Here is an 18,733-nt window from a genome sequence, read left to right as displayed (position 1 = left end):
ATCCGCCTGTCGGTTCTTGCGGCGCCAGATAAAATTTGGTAGTGAGCTAGTTTACGAAAACGAACTATTATAAATATATTTCGAATTTAAACATATACGTACACTCTAAAGTTACTATTTATAATTATAGATTTAATTAAACGTCAGCGCAGGTTTAAATTTAATATAATGCGCTAAAGTGGTGACTTTTATTTTGAAGAGTCGCTCAACTGTTGAAACTAAACGGCGAGTCTTTACTCTGACGGAACTGAAGTTTGGGATACCGATGGTGTTCTTGTTCGGAAGACACGGAAACAAAAACAAGCAAGAATGACTAACAACCACTGTTAAATATTACGCGAGTGTCTTTTAAAGACATCAGAAAGGAAATATTTCACAGGGTCCAGATTACTGATCGAGAGGCCAAACTCCTTCGACAGTGGCTGTGTAGCTCGGGGCTAAAGTTAACGCCAGTTCTACGTTAGCAAAAAGTCGCTTTTACTTCAGACTGTTCTGTGGGAACGTTTACCTGAGATGGACGGGCCAAAATCACTGGAGATTTGAATAACTACCCGTTTAGACATTGTTTTGTATGTGAACAGATGAGGCTGTGGGGACTGAGGAGAGGAATACGTGTCACTGATAAGGCGGTTGGTGCCATCATTCACCGGTCCGGATCGGTGTCCAAGCGTCTAGACAAAACACACCTGTTGGCTTTTTATCTTCCTTACATTCAGTGTCTAATGTAAACAATACTTTTAGTGTGATAAGGACGTGTTCCTATCGAGATGGGTTCGTTGTTTCGAGGTGAAGAGATGTGCCTGGCCCAGCTGTTCTTGCAGTCCGGTTCCGCTTACGACTGCATCCGTGAACTTGGTGAACTCGGACTGGTGGAGTTTAGAGACGTAAGTTGGTGTATATAGTTATCAATAATGTGTCAGTGATGTATTTGTTTAAGTAAATTTACGGTCTATATGGAAATAATGAAGATATTACGACATATGTGACACACACGCATTTAATATCTAAGTTCGGGAGCTGCTAGTCAGCATTTTGTTTATGATGAATGTATTGTTTATTATTTTAATGCAGTCTTTTTGATTTATTTGTATTACATAACAACGATTCATATGCCCCCATATATACAACTTCACTGTTGGTCATTTTGTGTTAACATTGAGCCATATTTGCTCTTATCCATTGTATTCAAGGGAATATGCAAACTTTGGAAAAAAATTGTTTCCATGTTTTAACTGTCACAATTTGCACATAATGTTACAAAGATGGCTAAAGTCAGAGTTTTCTAATAGATATATAATTTTTGACAAATAAAACGATGCTTACTAAATTATTTTTAATCCCCTGTAACTTAGCTTTAAAACTGAAATGTGTTATTTGTCCCTTATCTTCAAAATAGTGTAACTAAATATTCATCCGTTCATACAAAACAAACTGTTTTTCTTTTTTTCCCAGCTCAATCCAAGTGTAAATTCGTTCCAGCGCAAGTTTGTCAATGAGACCAAGAGATGCGAGGAGATGGAGAGAATTTTGGGTAAAATGCCCTGCTTGTGTTCATTCTGAGATCATATTTTGATTCATATTACTTTTCAGTACAATGTGTGATATGGTAAAGCATTTGAATACCTTTTAAGATCTGAACACAAGGCACTGAATTTTCAAATAATACTCCAGTTGCCAGTTTTGCATAATAGGAAGGCTCTTGTAAGAGGCAGAGAGTGAAACTTATTTGAATCCCTACAAGGCTGTGTTTGTTTACTTGAATGAATGGGGACTTTAATGCCATAATCAGCTTCTTAGACTACTAAAAGAGGAGAGAAATGCTATCTTTGTCCAGTGAACTTGGTTAATACGAAGCCCACGCTTGTCTATTGCATCTTTTTCAAGAAATTTGTTATGCAAAAATAAGACAATCCTTTCACTTCCAGGTATTTGTGAACATGTGATGGGCAGTGTAAGCTAAACTAGGCTACTCCCCAAAAGCCTTTATTTTTATTCAGGTCAGGTGTGAAAAATGATACCTTGCGATGTCGTATCTTGCTAAACTCTGGATTTATATCAGTAGGCAGAAAAAAGGCATTGATAAAACTTAAATAAGAAATAAAAAAGTTAATGGGATGAATAAACTAAATTGTTTTGTCCCATAATAGGATATCTTTTAAGGGAAATTAAAAAAGAAGACATTCCACTACCAGATGGTGACGTGAACCCAGCTGCCCCTTTACCCAAACATGTGATGTCAATAATGGTGAGTTCAGTTAAACACTGTTCATTTGTTTAGCCCTTCAAAGTCATTTATGCTGGTGTGCTTATAAACATTAACAAAATTAGCTTTTAGAGGATAAATGTCAACATTTTCTCCTAAACAATGCTAATAAAATTGCATATTGTGTGTGTGTGTGTGTGTGTGTGTGTGTGTGTGTGTGTGTGTGTGTGTGTGTGTGTGTGTGTGTGTGTGTGTACATACTCATTTGTCAGTGGGCTTTTTTGCATATTGCGATCAAACTCTCGTTCACACATTTACCAAATTTAAGTTCTTTACAATTATCAGTATTTTCTTCAGGATCTGCAAATAATTTTTCTTTAAAATTCCTTGCTTGATCTTTCCTTAGTGTCATTACGCTCACTCACTATCATCATTACCTACTTTAACATTTATTATGTACTTATGACAGATTCTTCTGTGCTTTGTTTAGGAGAAACTTCAGAGGCTGGAGCAGGAGCTCAGTGAGGTCACCAAGAACAAAGAGAAACTCCAGAAGAACCTTCTAGAGCTTACGGAGTACACGCACATGCTGCGCGTCACACACAACTTTGTGCACCGTAGTGCAAAGGTGGGGCTCTGGTTGACTCTCTATCACATGTCTGGCTGCTGCCCGTGTTTACGTTTATTCATCTAGTAGATGCTTTTGTCCAAAGTGACTTGCATTGCAAGTTTAAGTATATATTTTACAAGCTTGCACAGTCCTTTGTATAGACAGCAGTAACGACATAAACAAGTGTTTTTCGTGGTCCACATGTAACTTTCAGTAAACTCCGCTAAGAAAAAATGACAACAAAGTCCTTTAAAAGTAGTTTATTTATATAACAAGCAAAATTAGATAACATAGGAAACCAAAACATTTGTTATTTTCCACGAGGTATTTGTTCGAGAGTTCAGTTTAGCAACTAGTCAGACCATTAAACAAACATAAACCGGAAGTAAAGTTCCCACCAGACGCATAATCGCATCACTGCATGTGCGTCCGATGAAATCGTCTATAGTTCAGTTATACAAACAACTACCAAATTCACCTTTTTGAAGCAAATTTGCAAATTTTTTTACATTTTTATCATTAAAAAGTGTAAATTTAAATATGTAAGTGTCATCATGAGTCAAATAGTCAGACAAACCAAAACAAAAGCTTTGAAAAATCGATTGAAAACATTCCCATAAGCACCTGATTTGATCATTAAAAATAGAAAGTATTTACATCTTATTTGGTAAAAGGATTTACAATGTTTCAATAATTTATTATGTGACCAATTTTATCAAGCAAACAATACTAAATGTATCCTAGGCTTTCCTTGTCTGGACTTTGGGGTTTGTCTTTGTGGCTGCCAAGGTTTGCATGTGATTATAGCCCATGTTTTTGCCTAAGAGAGTAAGGGGCTGGACACACCAAAACTTTTAAACGCGGCTGAAAACGGCTTGAGGACGCCGAATGCCAGCTGTTTTTTAGCTGAGTGCCAGCTTTCACCAGCTGAGCGCTTTGGTAGCTGTGATACTTCAGCTGCGAGCCGGTTGGTTGCTGTGGTAATGTCCCGCCCCTCCTTCACTGTGATTGTCCCGCCCCTCCTCCCCTTAGGGGTTGTGTACACCAAAACTTTTACGCCCGCGGCCGGCGCATGTTTTCAATTGTTTCCAATGGAAGCTCGGCGTTTTTCAAATAAGCCAGCAGCTAGCGGGTTTTTTCCACGCTGAAAACCGGCGCTCGGCGGTTTTTTCCGCGCTCTGCGCTGAGTGTCGAGAGTTGAAAGAGATTCAACTTTGGGAGAAAAGCTCCGCTCGTCAATGTCAGTTCTCACACGGCCGCCCAATCACAGTGGAGGAGGGGCGGGACATTACCACAGCAACCAACCGGCTCGCAGCTGAACTACCAAAGTGCTCAGCTGAAGAAAGCTGGCACTCAGCTGAAAAACAGCTGGCATTCGGCGTCCTCAAGGCGTTTTCAGCCGCGTTTAAAAGTTTTGGTGTGTCCAGCCCCTAAGACTAGAGATAATGTAGGGCATTGTGAGTCACCTGATGTTCACTGACTGTTTAATATTTGAGGTCTTTACATGTATGCAGAACTGTGTGTGTGTGTGTCTGTGTGTCTGTGTGTCTGTGTGTGAGTGTGTATCTATCTAATATCCTGTCTGTGTCTGTGAGCAGAGAGAGCCAATGCAGGCCCAGTATGAAGAGTTCCCCTTTCTGGAGAAAGAGCCCATGATGGACTATACAAGCATGCAGAGGCTTGGAGCCAAGCTGGGGTGAGCTGTGTTATTATAATTGTTGATTGCACAAATCAAGACCACTTTACACAATTTTAATTCACACCTTAACTACTGCTTGAGAAAGTTAAACTGATGTCAGATTAGAAACCGAAAGTGTCAGCCGTACGTCATATGTGACATCCTGTTGCATCATGTATGTCTGAAAAGATGCTTTCACAATTTGTTTTACTGGCTTTACATGCCAAAACATTTTTTTTTTAATTTAAAGAAGTTTCCACTAACAATCAAGGTAATTACACAATAATAATACTGCTCCAACATGGTTTTTCATTCAAGTATTTACATAAAAAGATCACACAAGTTAATAACATTATTTGTTACATTATTTGTGGAGTCTGCAGCAGGTTGTTTATTAGGATGGTCTTTATAATGAGTAATTTTTTTTTTTAAATGTTCAACTCTCACCCCCTTAATGTGTTAGGATATCAATAAAAACACGCTGTAAAAAAATCTAGAGGTTGCTCAAAGCCTTTTGAATATTTCCGAAATCTCATATTTGTGCAAAACTGTACCATTTAACGCATAACACACATAAAACTTGCTTCTTGGAGGGTGACTTTGTTCCAGTTATTTCAGTCTCTTTTGATCCGAGTAACCATATCGGACTTGCTTCGTGTTGCTTCAGCCATTGTCTCAGTGTATATTGTCTATTGTGCTTCATTCACACTGAAGCTTTCTTGCTTTGAAAGACATATCACAACTAAAACAAAAGTTTTAATTGCATGGAGCATGGTCAAATAAGTCCATTGCTGCCATAAGTATATATTATTAAACAATTATACATGCTAGCACAAAGTATTACATAATACGCAAATGTGTTAAACTTAAAAATAATATTATTATATACAAACATATTGGTGGGGTGAGAGCATGAACTTTTTAAAGGACCACCCTATTTGGTTATGCTGATAAAATAATTTACATGGTTGTATAGGGATTTCAATAATACATTTAAAAAAGCATTTTCATGAATTGTCTTGAAGATAGGCCATGAAAAGGTTTTAATAAATAAGTGACCTTAGCATGAACCTCTGCATACTGCATATGTGGCACTGAATTAGAAGATGTGCTCATATTTCTCTCCTTTTTGCTCCACAGGTTCATTTCTGGGCTCATCCAGAGAGTAAAAATTGAGGCGTTTGAGCGAATGCTCTGGAGGGTGTGTAAGGGCTACACCATCCTCACCTACTCTGAGGTAGATGAGATCCTGGAGGACCCAGATTCGGTTAGAAACATTTTTTCATATTGTTTAAAACTTACAAATTCTATGTGTGTGAATGAATGAATGATGTATCTTTAGAAATATTGTAAAATAATAGATCAGATCTTGTGTTATAGCAATTTTACATAAGTATGTATGGTTATTTGACTGCTATTCTGTGTTTGCTATGTCAGGGCGAGCCAACAAGAAGTGTGGTGTTTCTCATTTCCTATTGGGGAGATCAGATTGGACAGAAGGTTAAGAAGATATGTGACTGGTAACTTGTATTTCCTATAGTGTTGGGCGATATGCCCCATTTTGAGATCGTCCTATCGTCAGCCTGTGAGATCGGCGATACACGATAGTATCGGGGGGCGGGGCAGTAGTTTACTCATTTATTTATTTGTTCATTTATGACAAGACTTGATTGGTGGAAAAAAGAACAAGAGCAACACCGTCATGAATGCATCTTTCTTAAAACTAATGCCATTAATCTGAGTGCGTCATTAAAGCCCAGACGCTCTTTGCGTGCCAGAGAGCGAGAACAGGACACGCGCTGGTTTTAACCCTCTGCGCGCTAACAACCTCTCTAGTGCAAGGAAATGTCAGAGATAGGGCTGCTCAATTATGGGAAAAATCACGCAGCGCACATAAAAATAATTAAATGCATTTGTTTAGTGCTGTTGCAGAAGGTTACACGTGTCAAGCAGTGGTGCTCTCAGAGGTGCCTTTTTAAACACACTGGTCCAGCGGAACACAATCATATTTTAAACACGAGGGATGTATTGCTAAAACTCCTTGAAAAGCATATCATAAACAGGATTACTATCTGACTTCAAGTTCAGACAGAGCGCAGCTCTGTGCAGCGGGTTATATTTTAAACAAAAGGAATAGTTTGCCTCAGCTCGCATGAAACGCATTAAACCGCACAAATACATAAGGATTACTACTTCAGTTTATGTTTAGACTTCGGACAGATGCGAGAGCGCGTGCATGTGAGACAGAGGGAAGCGTAGCTGCTCATCCACGCGCTGGATTTAGGTGCTAGAACGAGTCCGAGACGCGCGCATTAAGTGCATCTGCGTGCAAGAAGGAACTCTCTCTCTACAAGCTCTCCGCGTAAAGTGAAGCACAAACCCTCATGCGAGGAAAAGCATGCAAAACTATGATGATGATGATAATAACAACCATTCGCCAACTATCGTCATGACTATCGCCATGAAAGCCTGCCATTGGCGATATGTCGGACGATCGTCGATACACGATACTATCGTCTATCGGCACAACACTAATTTCCTATATAAAGACTTCTGTTTGGGAGGTACTAATGCGGTGTTATTTTGAGTGTCATAATGTTTTCTGTCTCTGTAGCTACCACTGTCACCTGTACCCGTACCCTAACAGTAATGAGGAGAGGGCAGATGTGGTTGAGGGGCTGCGTACACGCATTCAGGACCTGCACACAGTAAGTCCACTAAGCAAAGTCTTGCAGGTTTATCTTATTTGCATATATTGTTTTTGAAATGTTTTCGGTGGTCTTCACAGGTTCTTTACCGGACGGAGGATTACCTGAGGCAGGTGTTGATGAAAGCCTCGGAGACTGTGTACACATGGGTAATCCAGGTTAAGAAAATGAAGGCCATATACCACATCCTCAATCTCTGTAGTTTCGATGTCACAAACAAGTGCCTCATAGCGGAGGTGTGGTGTCCTGTCAATGATCTGCCTGCACTTCGGAGGGCGCTAGAGGTCGGATCGGTAAGATTGCTTGTTTACCTGATTGGTGGGCAAAACGGTTAAAATTGCTTGCTGATGTCAGAGCTCTGATTTTACTTTGATGGTTGTTGTTTGAATGCTTCAGAGGAATAGTGGAACCACAGTTCCCTCCTTTGTCAATCGAATCCCGAGCAGTGACACTCCACCAACCCTCATGCGTACCAACAAGTTCACCTCAGGCTTCCAGAATATAGTGGACGCCTATGGCGTAGGCAGCTACAGAGAGGTTAATCCAGGTGAGCGAGCACTGGTTTATTTACAAAAAAATATGGCTTCCCGGGAACATTGTGTGAGATGTTGTAACATATCATAAATGCTATTTATATATTTAGTGCCTTTCCCAGTGCACGTTATTTCAAAGTTGACAAACTTTACAGAAATTAAACATGCATTTTACTGTTTCATGCTATTTTACAGCTCCATATACAATCGTCACATTTCCCTTCCTGTTTGCTGTGATGTTTGGAGACCTCGGGCATGGTGTCATTATGGCACTGTTTGCTCTGTGGATGGTTCTCTATGAGAATGACCGCAAACTGAAGAAAACCAGGAATGAGGTACAGGCAGACTGCTATTAACACATGGCTGTTAGTTGGTCTAATCCTATCTGAGTAACCACTGTGTTTGATCATTTATTTAGATCTGGAACACGTTTTTCGAGGGTCGTTATATCATCCTGATGATGGGCATATTTTCCATCTACACTGGAATAATATACAACGATTGTTTCTCCAAATCGTTCAACTTGTTTGGCTCAGGATGGAACGTCAAGGCCATGTTTAGTCAAAATCAATGGACGTAAGTGTTTACAGCATAGACAGTACTGTGTGCACACTAATCTTTAAAATAATCTTATACAAATTTTTAAAATATATACTGTGTGTCATACTGTGAGTCATATTGCACAGAAATCTTGTCAAAGAACAAAAAAATAACGGTATTAACCGGTTACCATTATATTAAATAAACGTTTCTGTTCTGGAACATATATTTTTTGAACGTTTCTGGTTTTCGTTTCCGTTCAGTGAACTGGTTCAAAGCCTTGCTCTCTCTCTCTCTCTCTCTATATATATATATATTAGTACACTTTACTACAGCTTGTTCGGTTGGAGTGGTGATGTACAGTTCACACGGTTCTGCATTAAAGCAGATTTTCCCATGAGATCTTTGAATAGGTTTATGATAGGGGTTAGGGATACATAACGATTAATCGCTATTAATCAAGTTTTTTTTTACACATCATATATGTGTGTGTGAACTGTGTATAATGACTTTGTGTAGATAAATGCACACACATGCATGTATATATTTAAAAATGTTTACATGTGTATATACATTTGTTTATTTATGTATAATTTATATTATATATAAATATTAATACTTAATATATTAATATATATGTTTTCTTAAAATGATACATGCATATGTGTATATATACATAATTATTATTGTTCACATACACATACAGTCAGGTCCATAAATATTGGGACAGAGGCACATTTTGTGTTATTTTAGCTGTTTACCAAAATGTATTCCAGTTACAGTCATATAATGAATATTGGCTTACAGTGCAGACTCTCAGCTTTATTTTGAGGGTATTCACATCCAAATTGGCTGAAGGATTTAGGAATTACAGCCGTTTAATATGGAGCACCCCTTCATTCTTTATCATGGAGTGGATAATGCGATCATCCATCACTTTTATCCTATATAGACATACAGGATTTTTATGTTGCTGAGCTCACCAGCGTGTTATTTTTTTAATCAGAATGCACCAAACTGTTGATGTTGTCACTCTTAATGTTCCTGCTATCTCTCTGATGGATTTGTTGTGTTTTTGAAACCTAAATATGGTCTGTATCACTTGCATGGAGATGTCCCTGAATCAAATGATTTGGGTTCACAGCCACAGCTTTCAAATGCAATTACCACACTTTAAATCAACTCCAGACCTTTAACATCTGTCATTCATGAGAAAATTATTTAAAAATAGACAATACCTGTCCATAAAACAGCTTTTAAGTCAACTGTCCCATTACTTTTGACCTCTTTAAAAAGGGGGAGCTACATATTAAACGGCTGTAATTCCTAAATCCTTCAGCCAATTTGGATGTGAATACCCTCAAAATAAAACTAAGAGTGTGCACTTAAGCCAATATTCATTATATGACTGTAACTGGAATACATTTTGGTAAACAGCTAAAATAACACAAAATGTGCCTCTGTCCCAATATTTATGGACCTGACTGTATATGATGCAAACAAAAACTTTTATTCTGCTATATATTAATTCTGATTAATCGTTATCCATCCCTAATAGGGATGCACCGAAAGGAAAAATCTTGGCCGAAGCCTAATAAAATGAAAAATACCAAACAACTGAACAATTTTTTTTATTTTTTATTTTCCTAATTATTTTGCCAATTTTCTCACTATCTCGCCAAGTTACGTTTTCAGAACGTCATTTTTACTATATTTATATAACATTATTTAACAATTAATTTATTTTGACATTCCAGCAGTCATTATAGGCCGTTACACTTTGTTAACTTTGTTAAAAAAGTTTTATTTCTTTTATTTTTATTTAATATAAGCGTGTTTGTCATTGTAGGACTTTACTGGTTTTAGGAAGTTTTTATTACATACTGCTGACGCTCTTCATCGTTCTATGACATGAGATGAAGAGCTAAAGTCTTTCGTTCGCCGTGCATTCAGCACACAAATACACAGGATCGCCGATGCCGTGTCTTCCTTATACGTTGCATAGTCGTGTCTTTCTCTGACACTTTTAAATGCTTTTATCCACATGTTTGCTGCATTTGCACGTCACTCACTCTGCGCTGGTTACTATTTGATCGCGTCATCAAAGAAAATGTATTCGACCTTTTCACTTGTTTGGCCGAACACCAATTTTTTTTTCCATATTCGGCCGAATAATTTCGGTTACCGAACATTCGGTGCATCCTAGTTTATGAGATCAGACAACTGACGATGTCAAGTTATAATGCTATTGAAAATTCTGTAGGACCGCACCTTTAGTTTCTGACAGTGAAATGTGGAGTTTGCACTGTCTGTAAGGTGATCTTCATATTTTCTTGATTTTTAGTTTTAAGAATCTCAGTTCAAATGCGTATCTTGCACTGGATCCAAATGTCCCAGGAGTGTTTAAAGGGCCCTATCCTCTGGGAATTGACCCGGTAGGTTTTTAAAATATATTATTATTCTTCTTCTTATTATTATTATGTTATTAAATCTAACTGCTGTATAATTACATCACCATAAACAAGTCATGAGTATGTGCACCATAACAATGTAATGGTATAGAGCAGTGGTTCTCAAACTGGAGGGTGCAAGATGGTGCCAGTTTTTATGATGTTTTTTATTTATCATTAAACCTCAGAAAAATAAGGCTACTAAATAACAGCACATTGTATAATGTAATCTGTTTTGTTTAATTTAAATGTAAAGTTTTGTTATAAATTTTCCCTGGGGGGGTTAAGAATGCACCGTACACAAGGAGGGTGGCACGCCAAAAGTTTAAGAACCACTGGTATAGATGTCTTCACAATGACCATAAAAGAGAAAAAGGGGTTTAATGCTCATATTTGTGCTTTCTGTAGATCTGGAACCTGGCGTCGAACCGGCTCACCTTCCTGAACTCCTATAAGATGAAGATGTCTGTGATTTTAGGAATAATTCACATGAGTTTCGGAGTCGTCCTTAGTGTTTTCAATCACTTGTGAGATATTTTATTATAATGATTGTTTTCACAAAAAATGCATTGTTTTTTTTATAGCTAGATGATTTTTCTTATGCTTGATATGTTGATTTTTAACAGGCATTTCAGGCGGAGGTTTAACATCTATCTGATGTTTCTGCCCGAGCTTTTATTCCTTCTGTGTCTCTTCGGGTATCTGGTCTTCATGATTGTTTATAAGTGGCTGGTGTTTACAGTCAAGGAGACTCATACAGCTCCCAGCATCCTCATCCAATTTATCAACATGTTCCTCATGCAGCACGACTCCAGTCAGCCACTCTACCCAGGACAGGTGAGGCTCTTTAGTTTTCTAAAAGTCTGTTAAAAAAATTCTACTTAGAAATTCCTACCTTAGAAAGAGCAAAAATGTGTCTGTTATACGGACTACCGGCACATCAGGGAACTTGACTGTAAATTTCGTCACCGCCCCTTTTTGGAGGAAAATAAACCAGACTTCCCATTGACTTCCATACAAAATAGCTGAACAAAGCAACGTTTGTACACAGCCCGCAGGCGTAATTACTTATGAAATCATTCAGATTAAACATGTCGTGTATTTATCTGTCAACCCTGCCTGCAATAGAGTGCGAAAGATACATTAACACATTTAATTTGGTCAATATAAAAACATGTCCCTTTCATTCTCACAGCGTCAAATTTGTGCATTCATCATTTAATTTTTTCTTATCTTTCATAGCGTGGCCTTCAGGTGTTTTTATTGATCATAGCTCTGTTATCCGTGCCTGTGTTATTGCTGGGCAAACCTCTCTACCTCTACTGGCTACACAAGGGCCAAGGGCGTCTGGGCATGTACAGGGTGAGGATCTGCTTTTCATTTGTGTTCTCCATTTTTTTTTTCACTGTAGCTGAAGCTCATAGTCACTATCTGTCTCTGTAGGGTTATCAGCGAGTACGAAGGGGTAGTGAAGAAGAGCTCTCTCTCTTGCATACTCACGATATGGAGGAGGGCAGTAGCCTGGACAGCCATTCCACCAGCTCTGACAGCCAATCAGATGAGGTGAGGCTACCTAGAAAAGCATTTGATTGGATGTCACTTTCAGTTGCATAAACCTGTTGTTTTCGAGTCTTACAAAGTGTCCTCTGCTCCACAGTTTGACTTTGGTGACGTGTTCATGCATCAGGCCATTCACACAATAGAGTACTGCTTGAGCTGCATCTCTAACACTGCATCCTACCTGCGACTCTGGGCTCTCAGCCTGGCACATGCTCGTAAGTAACACCCCCACTTTGGTTATTGTTACGTACAGTTCATAACCCCCCCCCCCCCCCAAAAAAAAAAAAATTACCAGCCAGTTCATTCCAAAGACACAAAGTTATAAAAAATGCATATGTGTAAAAGTTTAGAATATTTTTTTAATGATCACAATGCATATCTCTCTCCCTTGTAAAAATAAAAAAATTGATACTAAAAATTTTACTGATTTCTCATGCCAGATGTTTAGCAAACCATATCATAGCAAATCAGAAATCTTCAGAAAACTACATTTGACGCTTTTCCATTGCACAGTACCCCACGGTTTGGTTTGGGTCAGCTTACTTTTGGGGGCTTTTTCCATTGGGTGCAGTACGTAGTACCCAATACTTTTTTAGTACAACCTCGGTTGGGGTTCCAAGTAGAGGTCTTCTCGGGTCCAAAGAAATGTACCCGACCCGAAATGACCCGAATCACTTCATACCCGAACCCGACATGCATGCATAAATTTTTTTTTTAAAAGACCCGACCCGAGACAAACCCGAGAAAATTAGACCCGAGTCCGACCCGAACTAGTGAAATTTTTTTTTAACCCGACTGGAACCGAATGTAAACGGCACTGACGTGTGTGCATTCTGCAGACCCACGCGCAGCAGTCAGACAGAAAGAAACTCCGGTGGCCTTGCAACCAATTTGGCAAGCTGCTCCATTCGTTTTACTTTGTTATCTGACGACGACACCAACGTAACCGCTAAAATGTACATTTATAATTGAATGACATGTTTGTCTCAACGAAAATGAACCTTCCGACAACCACACAATGTCGCAAGCGCTCTTGGCAAACAGATGAGAGGTTTGAAAAGGACATTGACGCACACAGGCGAGAGAGTTCGGGTCTTTTTGGGTCCGTTCAGAAAAAACACATTCATTTTTAAATTACCCGAGACCCGATGGCGCTATTATTGTACCCGACCCGTGTCCGAGGCACATGTGAAACTTTTAGACCCGAACCCGATCGGGTCTCGGGTTGGACCTCGGGTTTTCGGATCTAAGTGGACCCGTGAAGACCTCTAGTTCCAAGTGAGCCGAGCTGATACCAAAATGTGATGTGAAAAAACTGTAGATCACTGATTCGTCTGAGAGAATTGTCACTACCAGCATCATCACTATAATGTAAAAGATTAGCTTTACCATATCATCTATCTGCTAGCTTGCACTTTCTCAAGTAAACCTGTTGTCCTCTGTGCTTTGCTGCAAGTTCCCAAACTCCCTTTTAGCGACTAAAGAGAAATAAATGAATGTATGGGAATGTACAACAATGGTCTCACATGATGTCACAGCAGTAGGCAGCTCAAATCTAACGACACGCCTATAATCCCTCCCACTCTGAAGTGTTACTAAACTTGATGGAAAAGCTAACCAAGCCAAAGTGAGGTGAGCTGATCCAAATCAAACTGTGGGGTACTATGCAGTGGAAAAGCACCAATTGAGAGGTGAAAACATAAAATGCTATTAAAATAAACACTATAGGTCTTACAAAACAGAAATGTTGCTTATTTGTTGTGATGCAGAGCTGTCTGAAGTGTTGTGGGAGATGGTGATGCGGGTCGGTCTGCGTGTGGATACTGATGTGGGCATCGTGTTCCTGGTGCCTATTTTTGGTCTGTTTGCTGTCCTCACTGTATCCATCTTGCTGATAATGGAGGGGCTTTCTGCCTTCCTTCATGCTCTCAGACTCCACTGGTCAGTACCTCACCTTTTAATTCATTTTAGACATCAATATTCAGTGATCGGAGCAGAAGTTTGTGACTTTAGAAACTTATTTTAGTCACATGGTTTCTCATATCTTAAAGCAATACTCCAGCCAAATATCAAAATGAACTCATGATTTACCCTCAAGCAATCTGAGATACATATGTCCATCATCTTTCAGACCAACACTTTTAGAGTTGTTTTAGTAAATGTGCCTGCTTTTCCTAGCTTATAAGGGGAGAAAACAGGGAACAACTTAGCCCAAAAAGTGCACCCACCCTTTACAGAAGTAATCCACACGGCTCCAAAGGGTTATTAAAGGTCTATCCTTTAAAGGGGACAGAGAATGAAAAACCATTTTTACCTTGTCTTTGTTGAATAATGGTAGTCTACCCGCATTCACGAACATACAAAAAGTGCTAAACATCTCAGTCTCATAGAAATTCCTCTTTTAGAAATGTCAGCCAGAAAACGGCCCAATCTGAAAAACTGATGCTTATGACATCACAGGCATCTAACTGCCCCTCCACTTTAAAATAATTGGCTACATTTTTTGAGTGGCAGCAAAGTCAGCCAATCAATAATGAGATTGCAAGTTAAGCCAGTAGGGGGAGCCAAATAGGTGCAAAACCACTTGTTTAAAATCCCCCACCCTAATAGAGCTATCTGAGAGAGGTTTTTAGGAAGCTTCCAAGGCATTACAGACCCAAAAAATAAAAATTGTCTACATGTCACATGACAGAACGAGGATAAATACCCTGTTCAATCATTCTATGTCACCTTTAAATATCCATATTTTAAACTTTACAAACTTTAATAACTCGCGCAACCAACGCTCACTACACTAAAACTGTTTATGGCAAATAAGTTGTTATACATTCCTTCCAGAAAAATGCGGATTTTTTGTGATTGTTTGTGAACTGTTTGCAGATTTTGCAGCTTTTCATTGATGTTCACGTCGTGTAATTACGTCACTTGCTAACATTCCCGTGACAACAGGAGACATGGCTGCGCATGTGTGAAGTAAATGCAACATTTTTCAACTTTCTGCTAAGATATACATGACATTTAGCTACGAAAATGTGGGGATTACGAAACCATGCAAGCCTTGCATATTTTGCTAGCAGAAATCTGCAGTTTATGTGACGAAAGTGTGGCGTATTTAAAAAAAAATGCTGCCCCTGCATATATATGCGGACTTTAGCTGATTATGCGTTGAATCATGCGATCGCATAATAATCACGTTTTATACAATTTGAAATCTGGATTTTTTTTACAAAATCACCTCAATTACCCGCAGAAGACCTTTATTAACCCATTGGAGCCTTGTGGCTTATCTAGTTGGCAGTTGTTTCCTGCTCCCTGCTTTCTACTATTATAAAGCTTGGAGGAGGGACACTAACTGAAATGTGCTCGTCTGAAAGATGATGGACATGTGTATCTCGGATTCCTTGATGGTGAGTAAATCATGGGGTCATTTTGATATTCTTCTGGAGTATCCCTTTAAACCAATTAACCCAACATTGTCTATATGTTTTTAGGGTGGAATTTCAGAATAAGTTCTACAGTGGTGCTGGTGTCAAGTTTGCACCGTTTGCCTTCTCTCTCTTGCACAGCTGCTTTGAAAACGATGGATTCTTATGAACTGTGACATTACAGAAAACAGCAGTGGTGTGAGACTCATCATGCGGCTCTCTTGCTTATTTAAACGCATACACATGTTGCACTATGGCCGGATTGGTACAACCAAACACTCGTGACATCCGACTAAGGGACGGTGACTGAACTTATTTACATACTGAGCCACTTCAGATTCTTGCAGTTTTTGTGTGGGATTGAGATCAATCAAGACGAAGAGACTTTGAAATTGTTACCCTTGAACCGAGGGTTTATTGAATGTTATGTAAGTTCTACACAAAAGTGCTTCTTGGTCATATATATTTTTCTACCATTACCTGTTCGGCTATGCCGAGATGAGGAGTGTCTTCATAGCTGAGCACATTCCATTATAAAGTTAAGTACGCCGTATGTAGATATATATTTTGTTTGCTTGCCTAAAATGATTTAATGTAAGTATAAATGGTCATGTAAATCCCAGGTTTTTCACCATGATTTTGAAGTATGTTCCTAGCCTGTTAGTACTCAAAAGATTTGAATTATTGTGGAAAGTATTTTTTTAGACATTGCAACAAGCTGAGGCTCAGAAAGATGACTTGTTGTAAGCCTAAATCTGCCAATTCTTAATGTTGATCATTTAATTTAATCATTGAGCTTTTTAAAGCCTGGTGATCTAGTTTCTATAATTTTTTTGACATACAGAAAGCTTTTTGATAAATTTGTGAATCGCCAAAAAGTGCCTAAAATTCTGAATGTATTCAAATTTGCAGTCACAATTAATGTAATGATCAAATGAAACATTGCTTTTAGGGAAAATTCTGAGGGCAGAATTATAAACCATTTAACTCCATAGTTTTATCAAATTTAATATGTGACAAATTTGGTTAATTACTCTTTTGTTTTTATTTAATCCTTGTCTTTAATGTGATGTTTTGGTGTATTGATTTTGAGGCACTGAATTTATTCCAGTTATTTATTAACAGTACTCATGATGGTTGGTATTGTTTCAAAAGTGTTTGCATTGTTTGGGTTATCATACATTCCAAATTTTGGATACAAAGTCTTTTTAGTTAACAATATCAGATCAAACTGGAGGAGGTTATAAAGTTGTTTGATTAAATAACTCAATGTAATGTTTGGTTTCAGTCCGTTTTGTGAGATAAATATTTGTGTCATGTATTCAGTGCCTTTGCATAATTTTTTGCTTTTAGAGGAGTTCTAAAAATTATTTAGAAATCCTGTAGCTTAGTAGAGCCAATGTTAGCAGCGCAAGAGGTCATGGGTTTAAGTCCCTGGGCCTTAAACTATGACGATGAAGCTTGTAAGTCGCTTTGGATAAAAACATCTGCCAAATGCATAAAGCTGAACAACTGATTATAAGACGATATTTTAACTAGTAATATCATGGTGCGTCGGAATGCTTCATTTTGATTGGCCAGTCACAGCATTTGCAGGTTTGTTATTCCCACTTGCCAGATAACAACAGCTCAAAACTAAAAACACAGTAACCCGATGCTACAAATCATTTGGACAGGTACAGTTTAATATTACACAAAATATATATATATATATATATATATATATATATATATATATATATATATATATGTGTGTGTCTTTTAATATCATATGACATTATATTTACAAATTATTAAACCTAATAGTGTGTTTGAGACATTTGAAAGTCTTAAAACTGAAAATAAACACCAATACGGCAACAAATATATTTTTAAAAGTGACATAGAATGATTGAACAGAGTATTTATCCTTGTTCTGTGATGTGACATGTAGACAAAAATGTTTTGTTTGGGTCTGTAATGCCTTAGAAGCTTCCTAAAAAACCTCTCTCAGATAGCTCTATTAGGTTGGGGGATTTTAAGCAAGTGGTTTTGCACCTATTTGGCGCCCTCTACTGGCTTAACTTGCAATCTCATTATTGATTGGCTGACTTTGCAGCCACTCTAAAAATGTATCCAATTATTTTAAAGTGGAGGGGCAGTTAGATGCCTGTGATGTCATAAGCATCAGTTTTTCAGATTGGGCTGTTTTCTGGCTGACATTTTTAAAAGAGGAATTTCTATGAGACTGAGATGTTTAGCATGTCTAGCACTTTTTGTATGTTTGTGAATGTGGGGGTAGACAACCATTATTCAACAAAGACAAGGTAAAAATGGTTTTTCATTCCCTGTCCCCTTTAAATAAATTTTTAAATGTATTTCAAAATTTACAAAAAAGCCACAAAATATAGTTGTTGAAATCTATACATTTTTTTGGCAATTTTTCTATATTTTGAAATATTTTTAAAATAAATAGATTTTAAAGCATTTATATACAGGTCGCATTGGAAGAAAAACTTTTATGTTTGGCAACCCATAAAAATTATAGGTTTTAAAAAGTTAAAGTTAAATGTGTTTGCAACTGCAAAAATATACTTTATGAATTTTATATTTTGGCCAGGAAAATATTTTTGCCATATGGGTTATAAAAGTTTCCATTGAAATAGATTTTGAAATATATGCTGATATATGAAGGTTAATATTTTAAAAAGCAAAAATATATTTAAGCTTCACTTTCTACAACATGTATTTAGCATATATTTTTGGCCAGAGAAATTTATTTTTTGCCGTATTGGTTGGCATTCGGTAAAAATGTACTAAAGAAAATTCAAATCAATATTTTATGTTCCTCACATTACTTATGAGGTAAATAGCTGTGCAATAAGCGGGATAATGTACAGGCAGACAGTTGTTATCACAAAATAAGCCCCTTCACTGTGACATAACATAACCTGCTGGCTATATATTATCTCTTATATAACACATACAACATACATATTAGTAAACAGTTATTGATAATCCAGCCTATCAGAAGTCAAGTTGGCTTT

General features: G+C 37.8%; 1 protein-coding gene across 1 annotated transcript; it reads left to right on the top strand.

The window, feature by feature from the left end:
• The first annotated feature begins 210 nt into the window (after positions 1 to 210).
• Positions 211 to 17,028, top strand: atp6v0a2b (ATPase H+ transporting V0 subunit a2b). Its single transcript, XM_065250426.2, has 20 exons — positions 211 to 884; positions 1,453 to 1,531; positions 2,148 to 2,245; positions 2,694 to 2,831; positions 4,412 to 4,509; positions 5,632 to 5,758; positions 5,929 to 6,011; positions 7,106 to 7,199; positions 7,280 to 7,492; positions 7,596 to 7,746; positions 7,928 to 8,067; positions 8,151 to 8,308; positions 10,617 to 10,707; positions 11,131 to 11,249; positions 11,349 to 11,559; positions 11,965 to 12,084; positions 12,166 to 12,285; positions 12,380 to 12,497; positions 14,052 to 14,223; positions 15,774 to 17,028. Exons 1-20 carry the CDS (start codon positions 768 to 770, stop codon positions 15,874 to 15,876), a joined length of 2,550 nt encoding a protein of 849 aa, XP_065106498.1. The 5' UTR covers positions 211 to 767; the 3' UTR covers positions 15,877 to 17,028.
• The last annotated feature ends 1,705 nt before the right edge of the window (positions 17,029 to 18,733 follow it).

Source organism: Paramisgurnus dabryanus, chromosome 5 (genome assembly GCF_030506205.2).
Source record: "Paramisgurnus dabryanus chromosome 5, PD_genome_1.1, whole genome shotgun sequence".
Classification (NCBI taxonomy): domain Eukaryota; kingdom Metazoa; phylum Chordata; class Actinopteri; order Cypriniformes; family Cobitidae; genus Paramisgurnus; species Paramisgurnus dabryanus.
This window is presented reverse-complemented; position numbering and strand designations above follow the sequence as displayed.